The sequence below is a fragment of the Bos indicus x Bos taurus genome, chromosome 7 (genome assembly GCF_003369695.1).
Source record: "Bos indicus x Bos taurus breed Angus x Brahman F1 hybrid chromosome 7, Bos_hybrid_MaternalHap_v2.0, whole genome shotgun sequence".
In the NCBI taxonomy this organism is placed as follows: domain Eukaryota; kingdom Metazoa; phylum Chordata; class Mammalia; order Artiodactyla; family Bovidae; genus Bos; species Bos indicus x Bos taurus.
The window spans coordinates 30,411,115-30,425,972 of NC_040082.1; the positions used below are offsets into that span (position 1 = coordinate 30,411,115).

The following is a 14,858-nucleotide window of genomic DNA, read 5'->3' on the forward strand; positions in this document are numbered from 1 at the left end:
TCGTTGACAGCTCACAACATCACGTGACTCGCACTTGCCACTCCACCTTCCTCCTCTACCTTCTCCCAACGGCTCCCCAGCAATTTCCAGGAGTTGCTTTTATTTCATTCACTAAACAATTTATGAATTGAATTAAAATAAATGAGATGCAAATAAATTCCAGGCTTTCTCCCTCATTTTCAAATTACATTTTCAGTCCACTCAACCTGTTATAATCTCATAGTGATTTTCATTTAAGAGAGCTAAATGGATATGTGATTATTGTTACAGGAACTAACACCAGACAATTAAATGTTGAGGTGTTGATAGATAAAGCTGTGTTTCGATTTGCATAAACATGATGCCAGCAAATCTAACCCTGGCAGAAATTCAGTTATAAGACTTGCGTGCCTAACTTCTGCTAATTACCACGAGTACCATTATTATGACTTTTAATATTCGGAGTTGGGATTATGGCCATTTTATTTGAGGGCTGCATTTATCTTTATTTCAAAAACTCAGTCAAAATGCATCACTGACTTATCAGAGAAAAGGCATGATTACTACTCCTAATCAACTTCTACAGTGCAGTGTATCAAAAATCAATTATACAGCCCTGAAATCCAGTCATTAAGGATTTAGTTACTAATCTCATTTCATTTTTGTCTTTAGGAAGATACTGCAGCTTGCAACTCTACAGATACCAGCAGAGGAAGAAAAACATGGGCGACTGCTGATAACCTAATGTGGAGAATTAAACTCCAACTAAACAAAGGTAGAATCTTAACATGGAGTGGCCTGTTCTGCAGGGAGTCACCTGGGCTGGCTGGATTTCAAGCCAATAACACAGTAGCAGTTATGACCCAGGTTTTTTTGTGGGTGAGCCTTCTGAGCTCAGGAATTCCAAAGCATTTGTTAAGCCCTGCAGCATCACATTGTTTACCATCTTCCTTGTGAGTATCTCGATCTACAATGATGTTTTATCTGTTAGTTGGTTTACTGTCTGCTGGCTGTAAGCTGTAAGAGGGCAGGGATCTTGTGCGGTATAGCTCCAGTGTGTCCACAGTGCCTGGCTCCTCATTAGGTGTTCAATAAATAGGTGTTGAATTTGACAAAGACTGAGATCCCAAAGATGTTCCCAGTGAGCATGAAGGTAAGAACCCGTCCCTCTTCACGCCATGTAAATGACCAGAGCAGGACCCAGGCTATCTGGATGACTGTTGATGGAATCAGGAGTTGTGAAGCCTATTGGCTAAGAATCCTAGCATGTGAGACAGAAAGAGAGAACTGGGGCTGAGTTCTGTCCTTGGCATTTTCAAACCATTGTACCCTGGAATTGGTTACTTAGCTCCCCAGAGCCCATGTTTTCTCATCTGAAAAATGGAAATAATACCTACCTCCATTGGAAAGTAAGATAATATAAGCAAAGCATTTAATGTCGTGTTTGCATCATAAAAGTCCTCCATGAATGTTATATATTGGTTTTAAAAGCTGTAACTTGTGGTGAGTTACCTAGTCTGCGGAAGCTAGAGTTGGTTAAAACTTCTTGCTGCAGCTTGCTTGTTACTCCCTCTTAGGAAGCCTTCCCTGATGCCTGCAGGGTGGATGAGAGCTCCTCCTCTGTGATCCCACCAAGCCCTGGATGCTCCTCCAGCTTCTCGCTCAACCCACTGGATTATCCTGAGTTCATCTGTTCTACCAGATTGTCAACTCTTTGCGCCTAGAGAGTGTGTTATAAAACTTATTTAGCAAAGCACACAGTAGGGCATAGGCACCAGCTCATTTGTTAAGTTGGCCAAACAGTGAAAGGTGACAGAGAAAATGGCAAGTGTGAAAAGAACACCAAAGGGAATCTCTACTTTCAGCTGAAGGTAAATCCCCATCCTAGGAAATGCAGAACATTCTCCCTGAGACCTAAGTCCCCGAGGGATGCGACTCACGTGTTTCTTCCAGGGAAGAAAGGAGCCATGGAGGCTTGGGAGAGGGCCTCAGCTCCTGAGGAAAGGGGGTGTACCCTGCCACTTTGTGGGGACAAGTTGGGTGGGACGACTTACCCGGAGCTTCCTGCCAAAGATGGTAACTTTGCCTTTAATCTGTTCCTTTCTTAGGCGCCACTCAATGGAGTTGAGGCCATTCTCCATGGGCAGGGAGATATTGCAGCGCCCGATGGTGGGGGTGATGGTGCCCGCAAGCACGTGGGGCTCACTGTGGAAGCTCACGCCCATCCCATTGGCGTACATCACCCGCAGGGTCCCGTTGTTGCAGAGCTGGTAGCTGTTCCGCACTTGATCTGGAGAAATGGAAGTGGGGGCAGGGAGAGGGAAATAAATTATCCATGCTGCTAGTCATGAGAGAACGGAACCCCTATTTTTGTAGGTTTCCATGGTACTTTGCAGCTGTCAGTCTAAGGCTGCCTTCAATTAGCACACGTGCAATGTTAAGGTGAGTAGCAGAGATGCTACTGATCCGTGGAAAGAAAAACATTATTAATATGTGGCATTCTAGAAATAATTGTGCTGTGATATTTTTCTTCTACTCACTGAAGACTATTAATAGTAGTACATTTAAAGATGTATCTTGCCTACACAATTCATGTCAATCAAATCCCTGATCTTTAACATATATATTTTAGCTGAAATGGAAAAAAATAAATGAAAACAGATTTAATTTTGTTTCCTTTCCCCTACCATCTAACCTGAGGCTGATGGTTTACCATGGGTCAGATCCACTGCAAGTCAAGTCTAAGATTCTTCAAGAAGCAGCAGCCTTCCTGCCCCTCATCTCCTTGCTGCTGACTCTACCATGATGCCACCTCCACACGAGACAAATCTGAGGAGCCTCAAATAGCAAGAGAGAGACTGAGCCAGTGGGTGCTGATAATGTGTGTTTATCTGCCCAAATGGAATCTACACTCGTCCATCAGACTTCTGACCTTTTCCCTTATCAAAAAGTTCCAGGTAGGAAATGTGACTCTGAGACTCTTCTTATGGATAAGTTGCTTCCTGATTATTTGGGCAGAGTCCAGCTGGGCTGGCCTCCGAGATGCTAACTTTTGGGGGTAGCAAGCAAGTGGGGACCTGTCACTCCTGCGACTGCAGCCATCACGCAGAAAGACAAAAATCTACATCATTAATCATCTGGCAGAGAAGAAATAGAGTCATAGAAACAGGCTCTGTCATGGGATAATAGTCCAGAAATGTCACCATTTATCTGCCATGGGACACTTTTATCCTCTGACAACGGGCTAGCCCACCGACAGTCTATCTTAATTAAAAGAAAAATTAATCTGCACAATTCCTTTTCTTGCCAGGCCCCGTGCTTGTCCTGGAGTGTGCATCATGTTGAACAGCAAGAGAAACTACAAGCTGGTCAGAGACCTTTACGGTCTGGGCAAGAGACTGCTAAAGGGCTCTGTGACTTGAGGACAATGGACTCATCACACAAATGTTTAGTAGACAGAATGAGACTAAAACCACCTTTGAGGAGGTAGCTGTGTTTGTTGGGTGAGTAGGGAGTGCTGGTGACAGAGAAGTGGGAATGGAAAAGGACATTCTCCTGCATCTGATTCAATCCTTTTCTATAACGTGGATGTCTTATAGAGTTAGTTAGCTATGGGCTAAAACTGCAAGCTGAGGGGTGCTAGGAAGTCCTCCCAGGCTTGGTAACTCACACCTGCCTCTGGCCTTGGCTGCGTCAAGGGTGAGGGTGTGGGTAGGATGGTGATGAGTGAGGGACTTACCTTGTACCACTGTGTAGGAGGCCTCCACCGAAGACAGGTTGGTAATGACGGTGACATCGTCATCACGGTTGGAGTTCTCAATGTCGATAGTGATGGACTTCTCCATTTCCCGGTGTAGGCTGGTCACCACCCCCGTGGGGCGTGTCACGTTGGTGAGGCGGCCCTCGTGGTCATAGCTGGAGAAGAGATACACTGATGAGAAGCAGTTCCTGGGGCTGAAGACTTCCTCAAAACTCAGAACCCCACAATGGATAGACTCATGGAGCTAGAAAAGGAGAGGGGGGGAAGGAGGGGTGGCCGGGTGGTGCAGCACGCCCACCTGCCCTGGGAAATGGTGATGCTTTCTACTACCCACCCATTTACCTAACAGCATACTAATTATGCTTTCCCAAGTTAGTGAGAACAGCTCCTTTATGCTCTTTAATTTGGGCTCCACAAAGTAAAGGACTAATGAATGAACAAGAAAATCTGAATAGACCAATGAGGAGGAAGGAGACTGACTCATGAATCAAAGCCTCCCACCAAACAGAAGTCCAGGATCACCTGGCTGGCTTCCTGGTGAGTTCTACTGAATATGCAAAGAAGAATTAATACCAGTCCTTTTCAAACTCTTCCAAAAAATAAACAGGAAGGAATAACACCAAAGTCATTTTATAACGCTGGCATTACCCTGATACCAAAGCCATATACATGGACACTGCCAGAAAACAAAATTACAATTCAGTGTCTCTAAACATAAATGCAAGCATCCTCAACAAAATATTAGCAAATCAAATAATTCAACAGTACAGTAAGAGGCTCAGACACCATGATCAAGTGGGAGTTATTCTAGGGACTGCAAAGATGGTTCACATCAGCAAATCATTCCATGTGAAATACCATATTATCATCTCAATAGATGCAGAAAAACATTGACAAAATTGACAAGAAAACCCTCAACGAAGTGGACATAGAGGGAACATGTCTCAAGATGAAAAGACAGACCATAGCTAACCTCAGACACAGTGGTAAAATCTGACCATTTTTACTCTAAGATCAGGAACAAGACAAAGAATGCCACTTTATTCAACATAATATTGGAAGTCTTATCCAGAGCAATTAGCCCAAGGAAAAAAGGTATTATTTGTAAATAACATATTCTATATATGTATATAAAACCCTAAAAACTTCACCCAAAAAAACTGTCAGAAATAAGTTCAGTAAAGTTGAAGGATACAAATATATAAAATCCATTGTGCTTCTATAAACTAAGTACCAGAAAGAAAATTTTAAAAACCATTTATAGTTATACCAAAGAAGAAAAAAATACCTAGGAATATATTTAACCAAGGAGGTAAAAAACCTGTACATTGAAAGTTATGACACTGATGTAAGAAATCAAAGAATATACAAATAAAAGATAGTATATGCTTATGGATTGGAATAAATAATATTGATAAATTATCCATGCTGTCCAAAGCAAGTTACTGTCTCAGTGCAATCTCTGTCAAAATTCTAACAGTATTCTTCATAGCAATAGAACAAATACCCTAAAATTTGTACAGAACCACGATCCCCAAATAGCCAAAGTGATCTTGAGAAATCACTGCTGCTGCTAAGTCGCTTCAGTCGTGTCCGACTCTGTGCAACCCCATAGACGGCAGCCCACCAGGCTCCCCCGTCCCTGGGATTCTCCAGGCAAGAAATCACTAGGGAACTGCAAATCAAAACCCACACATACATGGCCAGTTTATGACAGAGGAGCTGAGAACATACAGTGGGGGAAGAACAGTCTCTTCAGCGAGTGGTGTTGGGAAAGCTGGACAGTCACCTGAGAAGGAATGAAACACTGTCCTCTGCCACTCACGAAACTGACTCAAATGGAATGAAAACCTGAATATAAGACCTGAAACCACAAGTCCTAGAAGTAAATAGAGGCGCTAAGCTCCATGACATTAGTGTTGTGGTGTTTTGTTTTTTTTTTTGCACTTGACACAAAAGCAAAGGTCATAAAAGCACAAACCAACAAGTGGGATTATTTCAAACCAAAGAGCTTTTGCACAGCAAGGCAAACCATCCACAAAATACAGCAATGTACTGAGTGAGAGAGAATATTTGCAAATCTGACAAGAGAAAATATCCAAATATAGAAAGAATTTATACAACCCAATAGCCAAAAACATGAACAATTTGACTAACAAATGAGAGGATATACAGATGGGCCATCAGGTACATGAGAAGATGCTCAGCATCGTTAATCATTAGGGAACTGCAAATCAAAACCATACTGAAATATTGCCTCACAATAGTTAGAATGGCTCTTATGAAAAAACAACACAAACCATGTTGGTGGTGATCTGGAGGAAAGGGAACCTCCTACATGGTTGTTGAGAAGGTAAATTGGTGCAATCACTATAGAAAACAGTATGGGGATTTTTCACCGAGTAGAATTATCTTGTGATCCAACGGCTCCACTTCTGGGTGGAATCTGAGGAGCACAAACACGCTAATTTGAAAATATTTATGCACTCATATTCACTGCAGCATTATGTACCACAGTCAAGATATGGATTAAGGGGTCCATCTGCAAGATGAATCAAAAAAAAAAGCTATGCTATAAACAGAACATTATTCAGCCATAAAAAGAATGAAATCATGCCATTTGTGACAACACACGTGGACTTTGAGGGCATGATGTTAAGTGAAATAATTCAGACAGAGAGACAAATCCCCTACATGTAGGTCTCAAAAACAAAAACAAAACCCCACAAAAAACCAAACCTATAGACACAGAGAACTGATTGGTGGTCGCTAGAAGTGAGGGGTAGATGAGGGGGGTCAAAAGGTACATCATTTCCAGTCTCCCAAGGCAATAGAAATAAAAAATAAACAAACGGGACCTAATCACACTCACAGGTTTTTGCACAGCAAAGGGAACCATAAACAAAACAACAGACCTACAGACTGGGAGAAATATTTGCAAACAATGTGACCAAGAAGGGCTTAATTAGCAAAATATACAAACAGCTCACACAACTCAGTCACAAAAAAGCAAACAACTCAATCAAAAAAATGGGCAGAGGACCTAAAAAGACATCTCTTCCAAGAAGACATACAGATGGCCAAGAGGCACATAAACAGATGCTCAACTTCGCTGATTGCTAGAGACATACAAATCAAAACCTACAATGGGAGTTTGGGTCAGAAGAACCACCAGCAAAAAGTCCACAAGTAAACACTGGGGAGGATGCGGAGAAAAGGGAAAGCTCCCGCACTGTTGTGGGAATATAAGTTGGTGCAGCCACTATGGAAAGCAGTATGGAAGTTCCTCAAAAACCTAAAAGGAGAGTCGCCGTATGATCTGCAATCCCACTCCTGGGCATATACCTGGACAACATGCACCCCAGTGTTCCCAGCAGCACTGTTTACAACAACCGAGACATGGAGACAGCCTCAATATCCATCGACAGAGGAGCGAGAAAGACGTGGTACACACACACAATGGAATACTACTCAGCCAGCCAGGAAAAGAACGAACCAACGCCATCTGCAGCAACATCAGCGGACCTAGAGATTACCATACTAAGTGAAGTAAGCCAGAGGGAGAGAGACAAATGCCACACAGCACCACTCATGTGTGAAATCTAAAATACGACACAAATGGACTTATCCATGAAACAGAATCAGACTTACATACAGAGAGAATACACTCGTGGTTCCCAAGAGAAAGGCGGGCTTGGGGAGGGATGGATTGGGAGTTTGGGATTAGCACATGCAAACTGTTAGGGATAAATTACAAGGTCCTATTGTATAGCACAGGGAACTATATTCAGTATCCTATAATGAAGCATAATGGAAAAGAATATGAAAAAGAATTAACTGAATCACTTTGCTATACAGCAGAAATTAATGAAACATTGTAAACCAACTATGCGTGCATGCATGCTAAGGCGCTTCAGTCGTGTCCGACTCTGTGCGACCCCGTGGGCAGCAGCCCACCAGGCTCCTCTGTCCACAGGATTCTCTAGGCAAGAATACTGGAGTGGGTTGCCATTTCCATCTCCAGTAAATCAACTATACTTCAATAAAATAAACTTACAAAAGGTACAGATTTTCGGTTGTAAAATAAGTCATGGGGAAGTAATATATAGCATGGTAACTGTAACTAATAATACCGTATTACATATTTGAAAGTTGCTATTGCTGAGAGAGTAGAACCTGAAAGTTCTTATCATAAGAGGTTCTTGTAACTATATGGTGACATGTTAATTAAATGTATTGTGGTCATTTCACAACATATACAGAATCATTATGTTGTATCCCTGAAACTAATACAATGTTACACATTAATTTTACCTCAATAAATAAGAAAATAAAAAACAGTTCTAAGTGGTTTGATGTGGGGTGCTTAGTGGAGAACTCAGACAGTGTTCCAACTCTTGCTGCCAAGTAGGGACAGTGTGAGCAGTGTATTCCACGAGTCCCAGGCAATGATTTAATTCCAATCCACTATATTACCTGGACACCTACAGTGTGTAGATTGCTGTGCTTTGCTGTGAGAGAAACAGTAGGAACCGGAGCTTCTACTTTTGGGGAACAGAGAATTAAGGCTGAGACCAGAATCTCAGTGACCACCAGGAGAAAAGCAGGTTTTCTTTAACTTTCAAAGAAGATTCAGCTTTTGATACCCCTGGAGTAAATGTCTAAGATTCAGGTCTCTCTGCAAAGAAGCCTGGAGACACTGGCAAGGAGCTGTGAGTTCCAGTAATGGGGCCTCATGGCCACCCAGTGGAACCAGCTCTGCCTTCCTTGTCTCAGGTGGGGCTGGAGGCTGCATCTGACTCCTTCATTCAGCACCTACTCACTGAGTTCCTCGTAGGTGCCAGGCACTGTTCAAGGATCCGGGGACCCATCTAGGAACAAAATGGATGAAAATCCTTGACCTCGTGATGTGTGTAAACTAGATGCAGAGGGTCAAAATAAAGCTCACAATACAGAGTATGTCATATGGTGACAAGCGGTAAGGAGGAGAGAGAGAGAGAGCACGTGTAGAGCTGGTTGTCCTTTTCAGTAGCCCTGTGCCCTTCAGCGATAACAGACCGCTCGCGCCCATTCTGAGAACTTAGCAGACACAACAGCAGTCCAGAGGGCATTCCCATGTTGGCTTCATCCCTGCCCAGCTCTCCACGGGGCACTTCCCAACTCAAAGGGGAGCGGGGATAAAGGTAGCCCCTTAAAGGGACCCACTCCAGGCTCCTCGAGTAGCAATGCTGGCTGATTCTAGAAAGTAACTCTTGAACCCTGCTCCCTGGAATGTAACGTCCCTCCCTCCCTCAGAGCTGATATTCAGTCCTTCCTCTGTTGCTTTGTTGGGAGGAGTTGATCAGGACTAGAATAGCCCTTTATATTACTTTATTTTAGTTTATATTTAGTAATGCTAAAAGTATTTAAAATTAAATATTACAGTACTAAAGTATTATTTTATATTATATAATAAATGTATTTTATATACTATATAAATATATTTTATTAAAATTTTTATAAATACTTTATATATATATATAGGCTACGTTGCTTCAGTCATGGCTGACTTTTTGTGACCCCATGGACGGCAGCCCACCAGGCTCTTCTGTCCATGGGATTTCCCAGGCAAGAATACTGGAGTGGGTTCCCATTTCTTCCTCCAGCGGATCTTCCTGACCCAGGGATCCAAGCTGTGTCTCTTATGTTTCTTGCATTGGCAGGCGCATTCTTGACCGCTAGCACCACCCGGGAAGACTCCCCCCTTCTGGAGGGCCGGTCCTCTGGGCCCCAGGTCTGGTAAGGCAGGCTCTGCCCTGGCAGGAGAGAGAGTGGCAGGAGTACAGGGGGTGAGGAGAGAGCAGGATGAATTCAAAGTGGAGTATTGGTCCAGTGGCTAAGACTCCATGCTTCCAATTCAGGGGGCTGGGATTAGACCCCCAGTCCAGAAACTAGATCCCATGTGCCGCACCTAAGAGATCCTGAGTGCTGCAACTCAGACCCAGGGTAGCCAAGTAAATAAATGTTTTAAAAAGTTTTCAAAGTGAAATATTATGTAGAGATCAGATGGGAAAACTACATGCTTTAATTCTGACTCTTTAAACTGAATCCAGGCGTCTGTGGGGTTTTGTTCATGACTTTGTTGACTCCTTTCTCTAAAGTTTTCACTAAGGTGACCATCTCAACAGGAAGTCGAATTTGTGTCTGACTGTTAAACAACCAATTTGCTGACAATGTGTGAAAAAAAAAATACCACTAAACAGAAGCTACCATCTTTTTTAGGAGGCTAAGAAAACCATATGCATTGAACTCCTACAATGGAGAATGTATGATCTTTTACCAACTTTATGGAAGAAAAGCAACTCTTCATATCAAGAGAGAAAAAAATTCTCTCTTCCGTGTAACTTCTGAACAATCATGAGGGGGAAAAAAAGTGACCATGTTTTCATTTAGTTCGGCGCCCCTTCTGGAAACTACTCTTCTACTTAAGAGTTCCTGTCTCAGGATGCACCTCAGCCTGAACTCTGTCACTCCAGCCTCTTATACCTGGCCCACTTCAGACTGGCCTCCTGAGAGTGACACCAATTCTCTCTGAAATGTGTTGGATCTTCAGGTGCAAGTGAGAAGAGAAGTTGAGAATCTAAGAGGCATTTGGATTACAGCGCAGCTTTAGCTTAACTTTGTGTGAGAGCCAAAGATGACACTCAGATGGCACCTCCAGGGACAGAGTCACCTGGTAAAGTGTGGTCCAGTCCCAGTGCCCTGAAGGATGTCAGGCTGCTTCGGAAGTCTGAGAAAGACAGCTTTGCCCAAAGGAAGATGGCAATGCAACCTACTTCCAGCAGATGGCAGAAGCTTCCTTTACATTCTCTTAAAGCCTTTGGAATGCAAACAGAAAGTGAACATGCCTGAATTTAAGACTGATCATCAACGAAGTCTTCTGTTCTTTCTCCTGTCCTTTCCTTCCGTGACAACACCTGGCCAACATACTAAATTCTCAGCTAGCAGCATCACACAGACAGAAAGCAATGACTCCAAATTACACAGTGGTTAACCAGATCCTTCACCATCAAGGACAGCCAGATCCTTACCCATGCCATCCCTGTCTCAGCCAGCCAAGGAGCAACCTTAGCAATCATGCCTTAGCAACCTCCTCCCACTGGCATCCCACTGGTTAATACCTGGAGCAGCAGGCAGGTGACCAAGAACTGCCTGCAGGAGTGAGGGAAAACAGCTTTTTGGTAAAACAAACAGCAGGACTATCAAGTATGAGATAATTGTTAGGGGAAATATGACCAGCTCTCACATCTTTTAATATACCTAGCACTTTATCTGTATTGATCTGCTTCTGCTAAAGAGGAAATTCAGAGTTTATCTACCTGTCTGTGCAATCAAGTGTGTTGCTGGACCTATCGGCAAATTACAGGAGCCCCACCAGGACCATGCCTTTTAGTTTCTAATTTCCGCACCCACGGCAAACATGAATAATCAGCAGAGTTAATCAACACTTGATCTCTCAGGCGCTGTGCGTTTCCAATATCCTGAAACTGGAACGGCAAGCAGACAACAGGAATTCCCAACTCTTGTAGGGAGGATGTTCGATATCAGACACCCAATAATGCAAATCACTTACGAGTCAGGCAGAGGGGACAGGACTACCCCGAAGCATTAAAGTCAGGAAGACAACATGACTAAATGATTCTAAAAGCCACACCAACACTTGATCCTGATGCCAGCGAGGGTAGTAGGGAAAGTGCTCTGAGGAACTACTTTACAAGTCGACTTACTCATAGAATGTTGTCCATCCTGTTTCATCACTCTTGGTGGCTAGGAGGCCAGTGTTCCCATCATAGGTCATGAGGCCAAGCTCCAAGTTCTGCGTGGACACGACTTTGAGACCTCCGTTGGTGCCCACTGTGAGGGTGATGATCTGGTTGTCGGGCATGAGCAGATGGCGGGGCGTGCCACTGCTGTCCCGACGGATCTTCAGGGAATTTCCGTTGTTGTCAATCAGCTCAGTGACATCATTGTCAGCACTGTACGTGAAGTTGTACAAGTACTCCCCCGTCACCAGGCTCACGGTGTACTGGTGGATACCCTCGGCGTTGAAGACGTACAACTCCTGTTCCCCAGGGGAGGCAGCCTCATACTGGTTAAAAGCATTCAGAACGGGCTTGTTCTTGCTGACTGCCCTGATCCGAATATTCCCAAGGTCCGCGATGTAGATGGTACCGTCAGGAGCTACAGCTAAGGATGATGGGGAATTCAAGATGGCGTCAGTCGCGTAGGCATCGTCTCCTGAGTAGCAGTTGCAATTGACATCGTTTTTGCAGTCACAGTCAGAGGCTGCGCCTGCTAACAGGCAGATCTCCCCATTGGTTGTTACCTGGCGTAGTCGGTTAATCTTCTTCTCATCCGTCTCGGTGATGTAGAGGACCCCAGTGTGAGAGATGGCAATGGCGCTGGCTGACTCCAGGGCAGAGTGAATGGCTAGTTTGCTAAGCGAGTAGTCAATGCCAGGAACCTGGCAGTGCATGGGGCGTCCCGCGATGATGCTGACTTGATGGTTCTCGGTGATGCGAAGGATGACGTTGTTCTCCAGAACATACAGGGAGTTGTCCATGGGGTTGACAGCAAGATCTGTTGGCCACTCCAGGCGAACCTACGGATGATACAGCACCAAATTCAAGGACAGCCTCTAACATGCTCAGTGTTTACCTGCGCCAGGGCACTTCTATTGATTTTATGCAACTGGGGGAAAAATACTTTTTTTTTTTTCCCCTAACACAGTGTAGAAGTGCCCATCATGGGACCACTTGCTCACTGTCCATGCTGGGCATGATGGAGAAGAGACTGTGGAACAGATATCTTCTGTGGCATCACCTGCTGGGGCTAGAGTAGGTCACCAGTTCTACCCACAATGCTCTTTGCAGCCCCAGATGATTGGGCCAGGGTTGGATTCACCACGCATAGTTGGACAGGTAGTTCAGAGCTCAAGGGCTACTGTAATGTAGTCCAGGCTCTGCTCACCAAGCCATGGGCCTGAGGAGGCTATGTTCACTTAGAGGAGGCAGCTTGATCTAATTCACAACAAGGAACCATGCAGTCTAGAAGGGGTCCCTGCCCCAAGGGCAGCCAATGCACAGGCTGGCCAGTGAACTACAACCTGCCTGTTTGCCTGAAAAAGTAAACTGCGTAAAACACTTCCCTTCTCTGCAGAATCGGAAATGGAAACCTTAGGAATCAGTTGTCAGTTAGTTGAGGAATTTGAGCTGGAAGTAATTAGGTTGACTGAGGGTTTTGGAAAAGACCCTTTTGGAAGAGTAAGCACAGACTCAGGTTGAGGGCCCTTATATTCAAGTCCCATTTCTGTAAATCAACTATACTTCAATAAAGTTGTTTTAAGTATACAGTCCTTTTACTCCTGTTGTACATTTGAGTGAACCTCTGTTCTCTGCTAATGTAAGAGCCCAGACTAAAAGACTATCACTTGGGGGAATATCACAGAGGGATCTGCTCAGTTACAACTTCACAAAGTAAAGGTTTATGTAGTGAGGGTGCAATTGCTTCAGATTAACAGGGAAGTTCCGATTGACATGTAGTACCGTATGGTATGTTCTCAAACCCACGATAATGATGGAGAAGAGAGGTAATTACACAGTAACGCCTACCCTATAATCTGCCACGGCTGGAGCATGTCACCAGCTCCACGCTTCTGAGCAGAATTCCCCTCTCCCTTTCTCCTATTTCTCTCTCATGCCTGTCTCACATGTCCCATTCCATCTTGCTGTCCAGTTCATTTCAAACCTTCTGCAGACAAACCTGGGATCTGTATCTCCTCCCACTCTACTTCTAACACAACGAGAACCCAGGTGAGAAGTTCAGACTCAGAATCAGGTGTGGCACAGTGATGGGAAATGAGAGGAGAGAGAGAATCCCACCTGGGCCACATCCATGCTGGAGTCACAGCTCAGGGGCCGGACAGCGGTGAGGTCGTTGGAGCCCAGCAAGGTGGAGATGATTCCATTCTGGTCGACCTTGCGGATCATGGTGGCGTCGACAAAGTACATGAGCCCATTCTTGTCAACTGCAATACCTGAGTGGGACAAACAGCAGGAGTGTGTCTCTTGGCAAGGGACAGAGCTGCTGGGGCGGTGGTGGTAGTGGGGATGCCCTGCTAGGCATTATTTTCTTGGATGAGGAACCTGACTGGACAGCACACTCAAGAGTCGTTTAAGGCGACACCCTTTCTCCCGAGCGCTGTGCTACGATCTGGTTAATTCCTGGGGTATTGGCTATTTCACCATGCAAGTGAAGAAAGAACCTTGGGCTGCAAATGAACCAAGGCTGCGAATGAATGAATGGGGAGATCATTTTGCATCTGCTCTTTTTTAGAAAAGAGCTATTTCCCAAGGTCACTGCTTGAAAAATTATTGGTAGTAAATTACTGGAATACCCTTCACAACTGATTGCCACCTAAGGTTGAGAAACAGTGACTCTTGCAGTCACAAACTCCTAATTCAAAATATATCCTCCAGGAAGTATTCCCAGTTAAGCCGTGACTCCAGTCGGCACATTGCTATTCTGGGGGAATGCTGGTTCTAGCACTCCCTTGGTAAGAGGCAGACAGCAGCTTTATTTCTTCTGCATTTTCACCCCAGTGCCCAAGCCCAAGGCTCCCCGTCTTTAATCTTCACTGCTGTGTGCTTTCAGCTTAGCTAAAAATGCTAACAAGGATCAGACCTTTCAGTGATGGTCCTTAACCTTCAGCATCTTTAGTCCTTTTCAAATAGAGATCCCTCAGAGCCAAGAACCCCTCCTTGCCAATCCCAGTCCCTTGGAACTTATACTGATTCTTAATTGCTACCATTATGGGGCATTTGCAAAATGTCAGGTACTGTTTGGACTTTATATACACTGCTATCTAACAGGAACAGCTGGGAGTGGTTGAAGGCTCCCCGCACTGGGCTCTGTTCTGTCTCCAGCCCACACAGCTGGCCTTCGGGCTCACACAGCAGACATTTCCTTCTGACTCTCTATGACTCGCAGCAGTCAGCAATCTCTAGGGGCAAGCGACTGCACTTTCCATTTGTAGCCTATGTGGGAGATGAAGTTTACTTCAGATAAAGAAATACTTCTT

General features: G+C 44.4%; 1 protein-coding gene and 1 long non-coding RNA gene across 16 annotated transcripts in view; one reads left to right on the forward strand and one right to left on the reverse strand.

Moving 5' to 3' along the window:
• Positions 1 to 2,179, forward strand: part of LOC113895061 — a 70,030-nt gene extending 67,851 nt beyond the window's left edge. Inside the window, exons 6-8 of the long non-coding RNA XR_003511747.1 lie at positions 652 to 754; positions 1,557 to 1,850; positions 2,088 to 2,179. This is a non-coding gene — a long non-coding RNA (uncharacterized LOC113895061). The remainder of the gene's footprint in view (positions 1 to 651; positions 755 to 1,556; positions 1,851 to 2,087) is intronic.
• Positions 1 to 14,858, reverse strand: part of TENM2 (teneurin transmembrane protein 2) — a 1,394,962-nt gene that overhangs the window by 52,154 nt on the left and 1,327,950 nt on the right. For all 15 annotated transcript variants that reach the window (XM_027545724.1, XM_027545731.1, XM_027545730.1 and 12 more), the window contains 4 exons: positions 13,660 to 13,814; positions 11,506 to 12,380; positions 3,719 to 3,894; positions 2,034 to 2,269 (listed from right to left, as the gene is read on the reverse strand). In XM_027545724.1, coding sequence (XP_027401525.1) covers positions 2,034 to 2,269; positions 3,719 to 3,894; positions 11,506 to 12,380; positions 13,660 to 13,814 — 1,442 coding nt within the window. The remainder of the gene's footprint in view (positions 1 to 2,033; positions 2,270 to 3,718; positions 3,895 to 11,505; positions 12,381 to 13,659; positions 13,815 to 14,858) is intronic.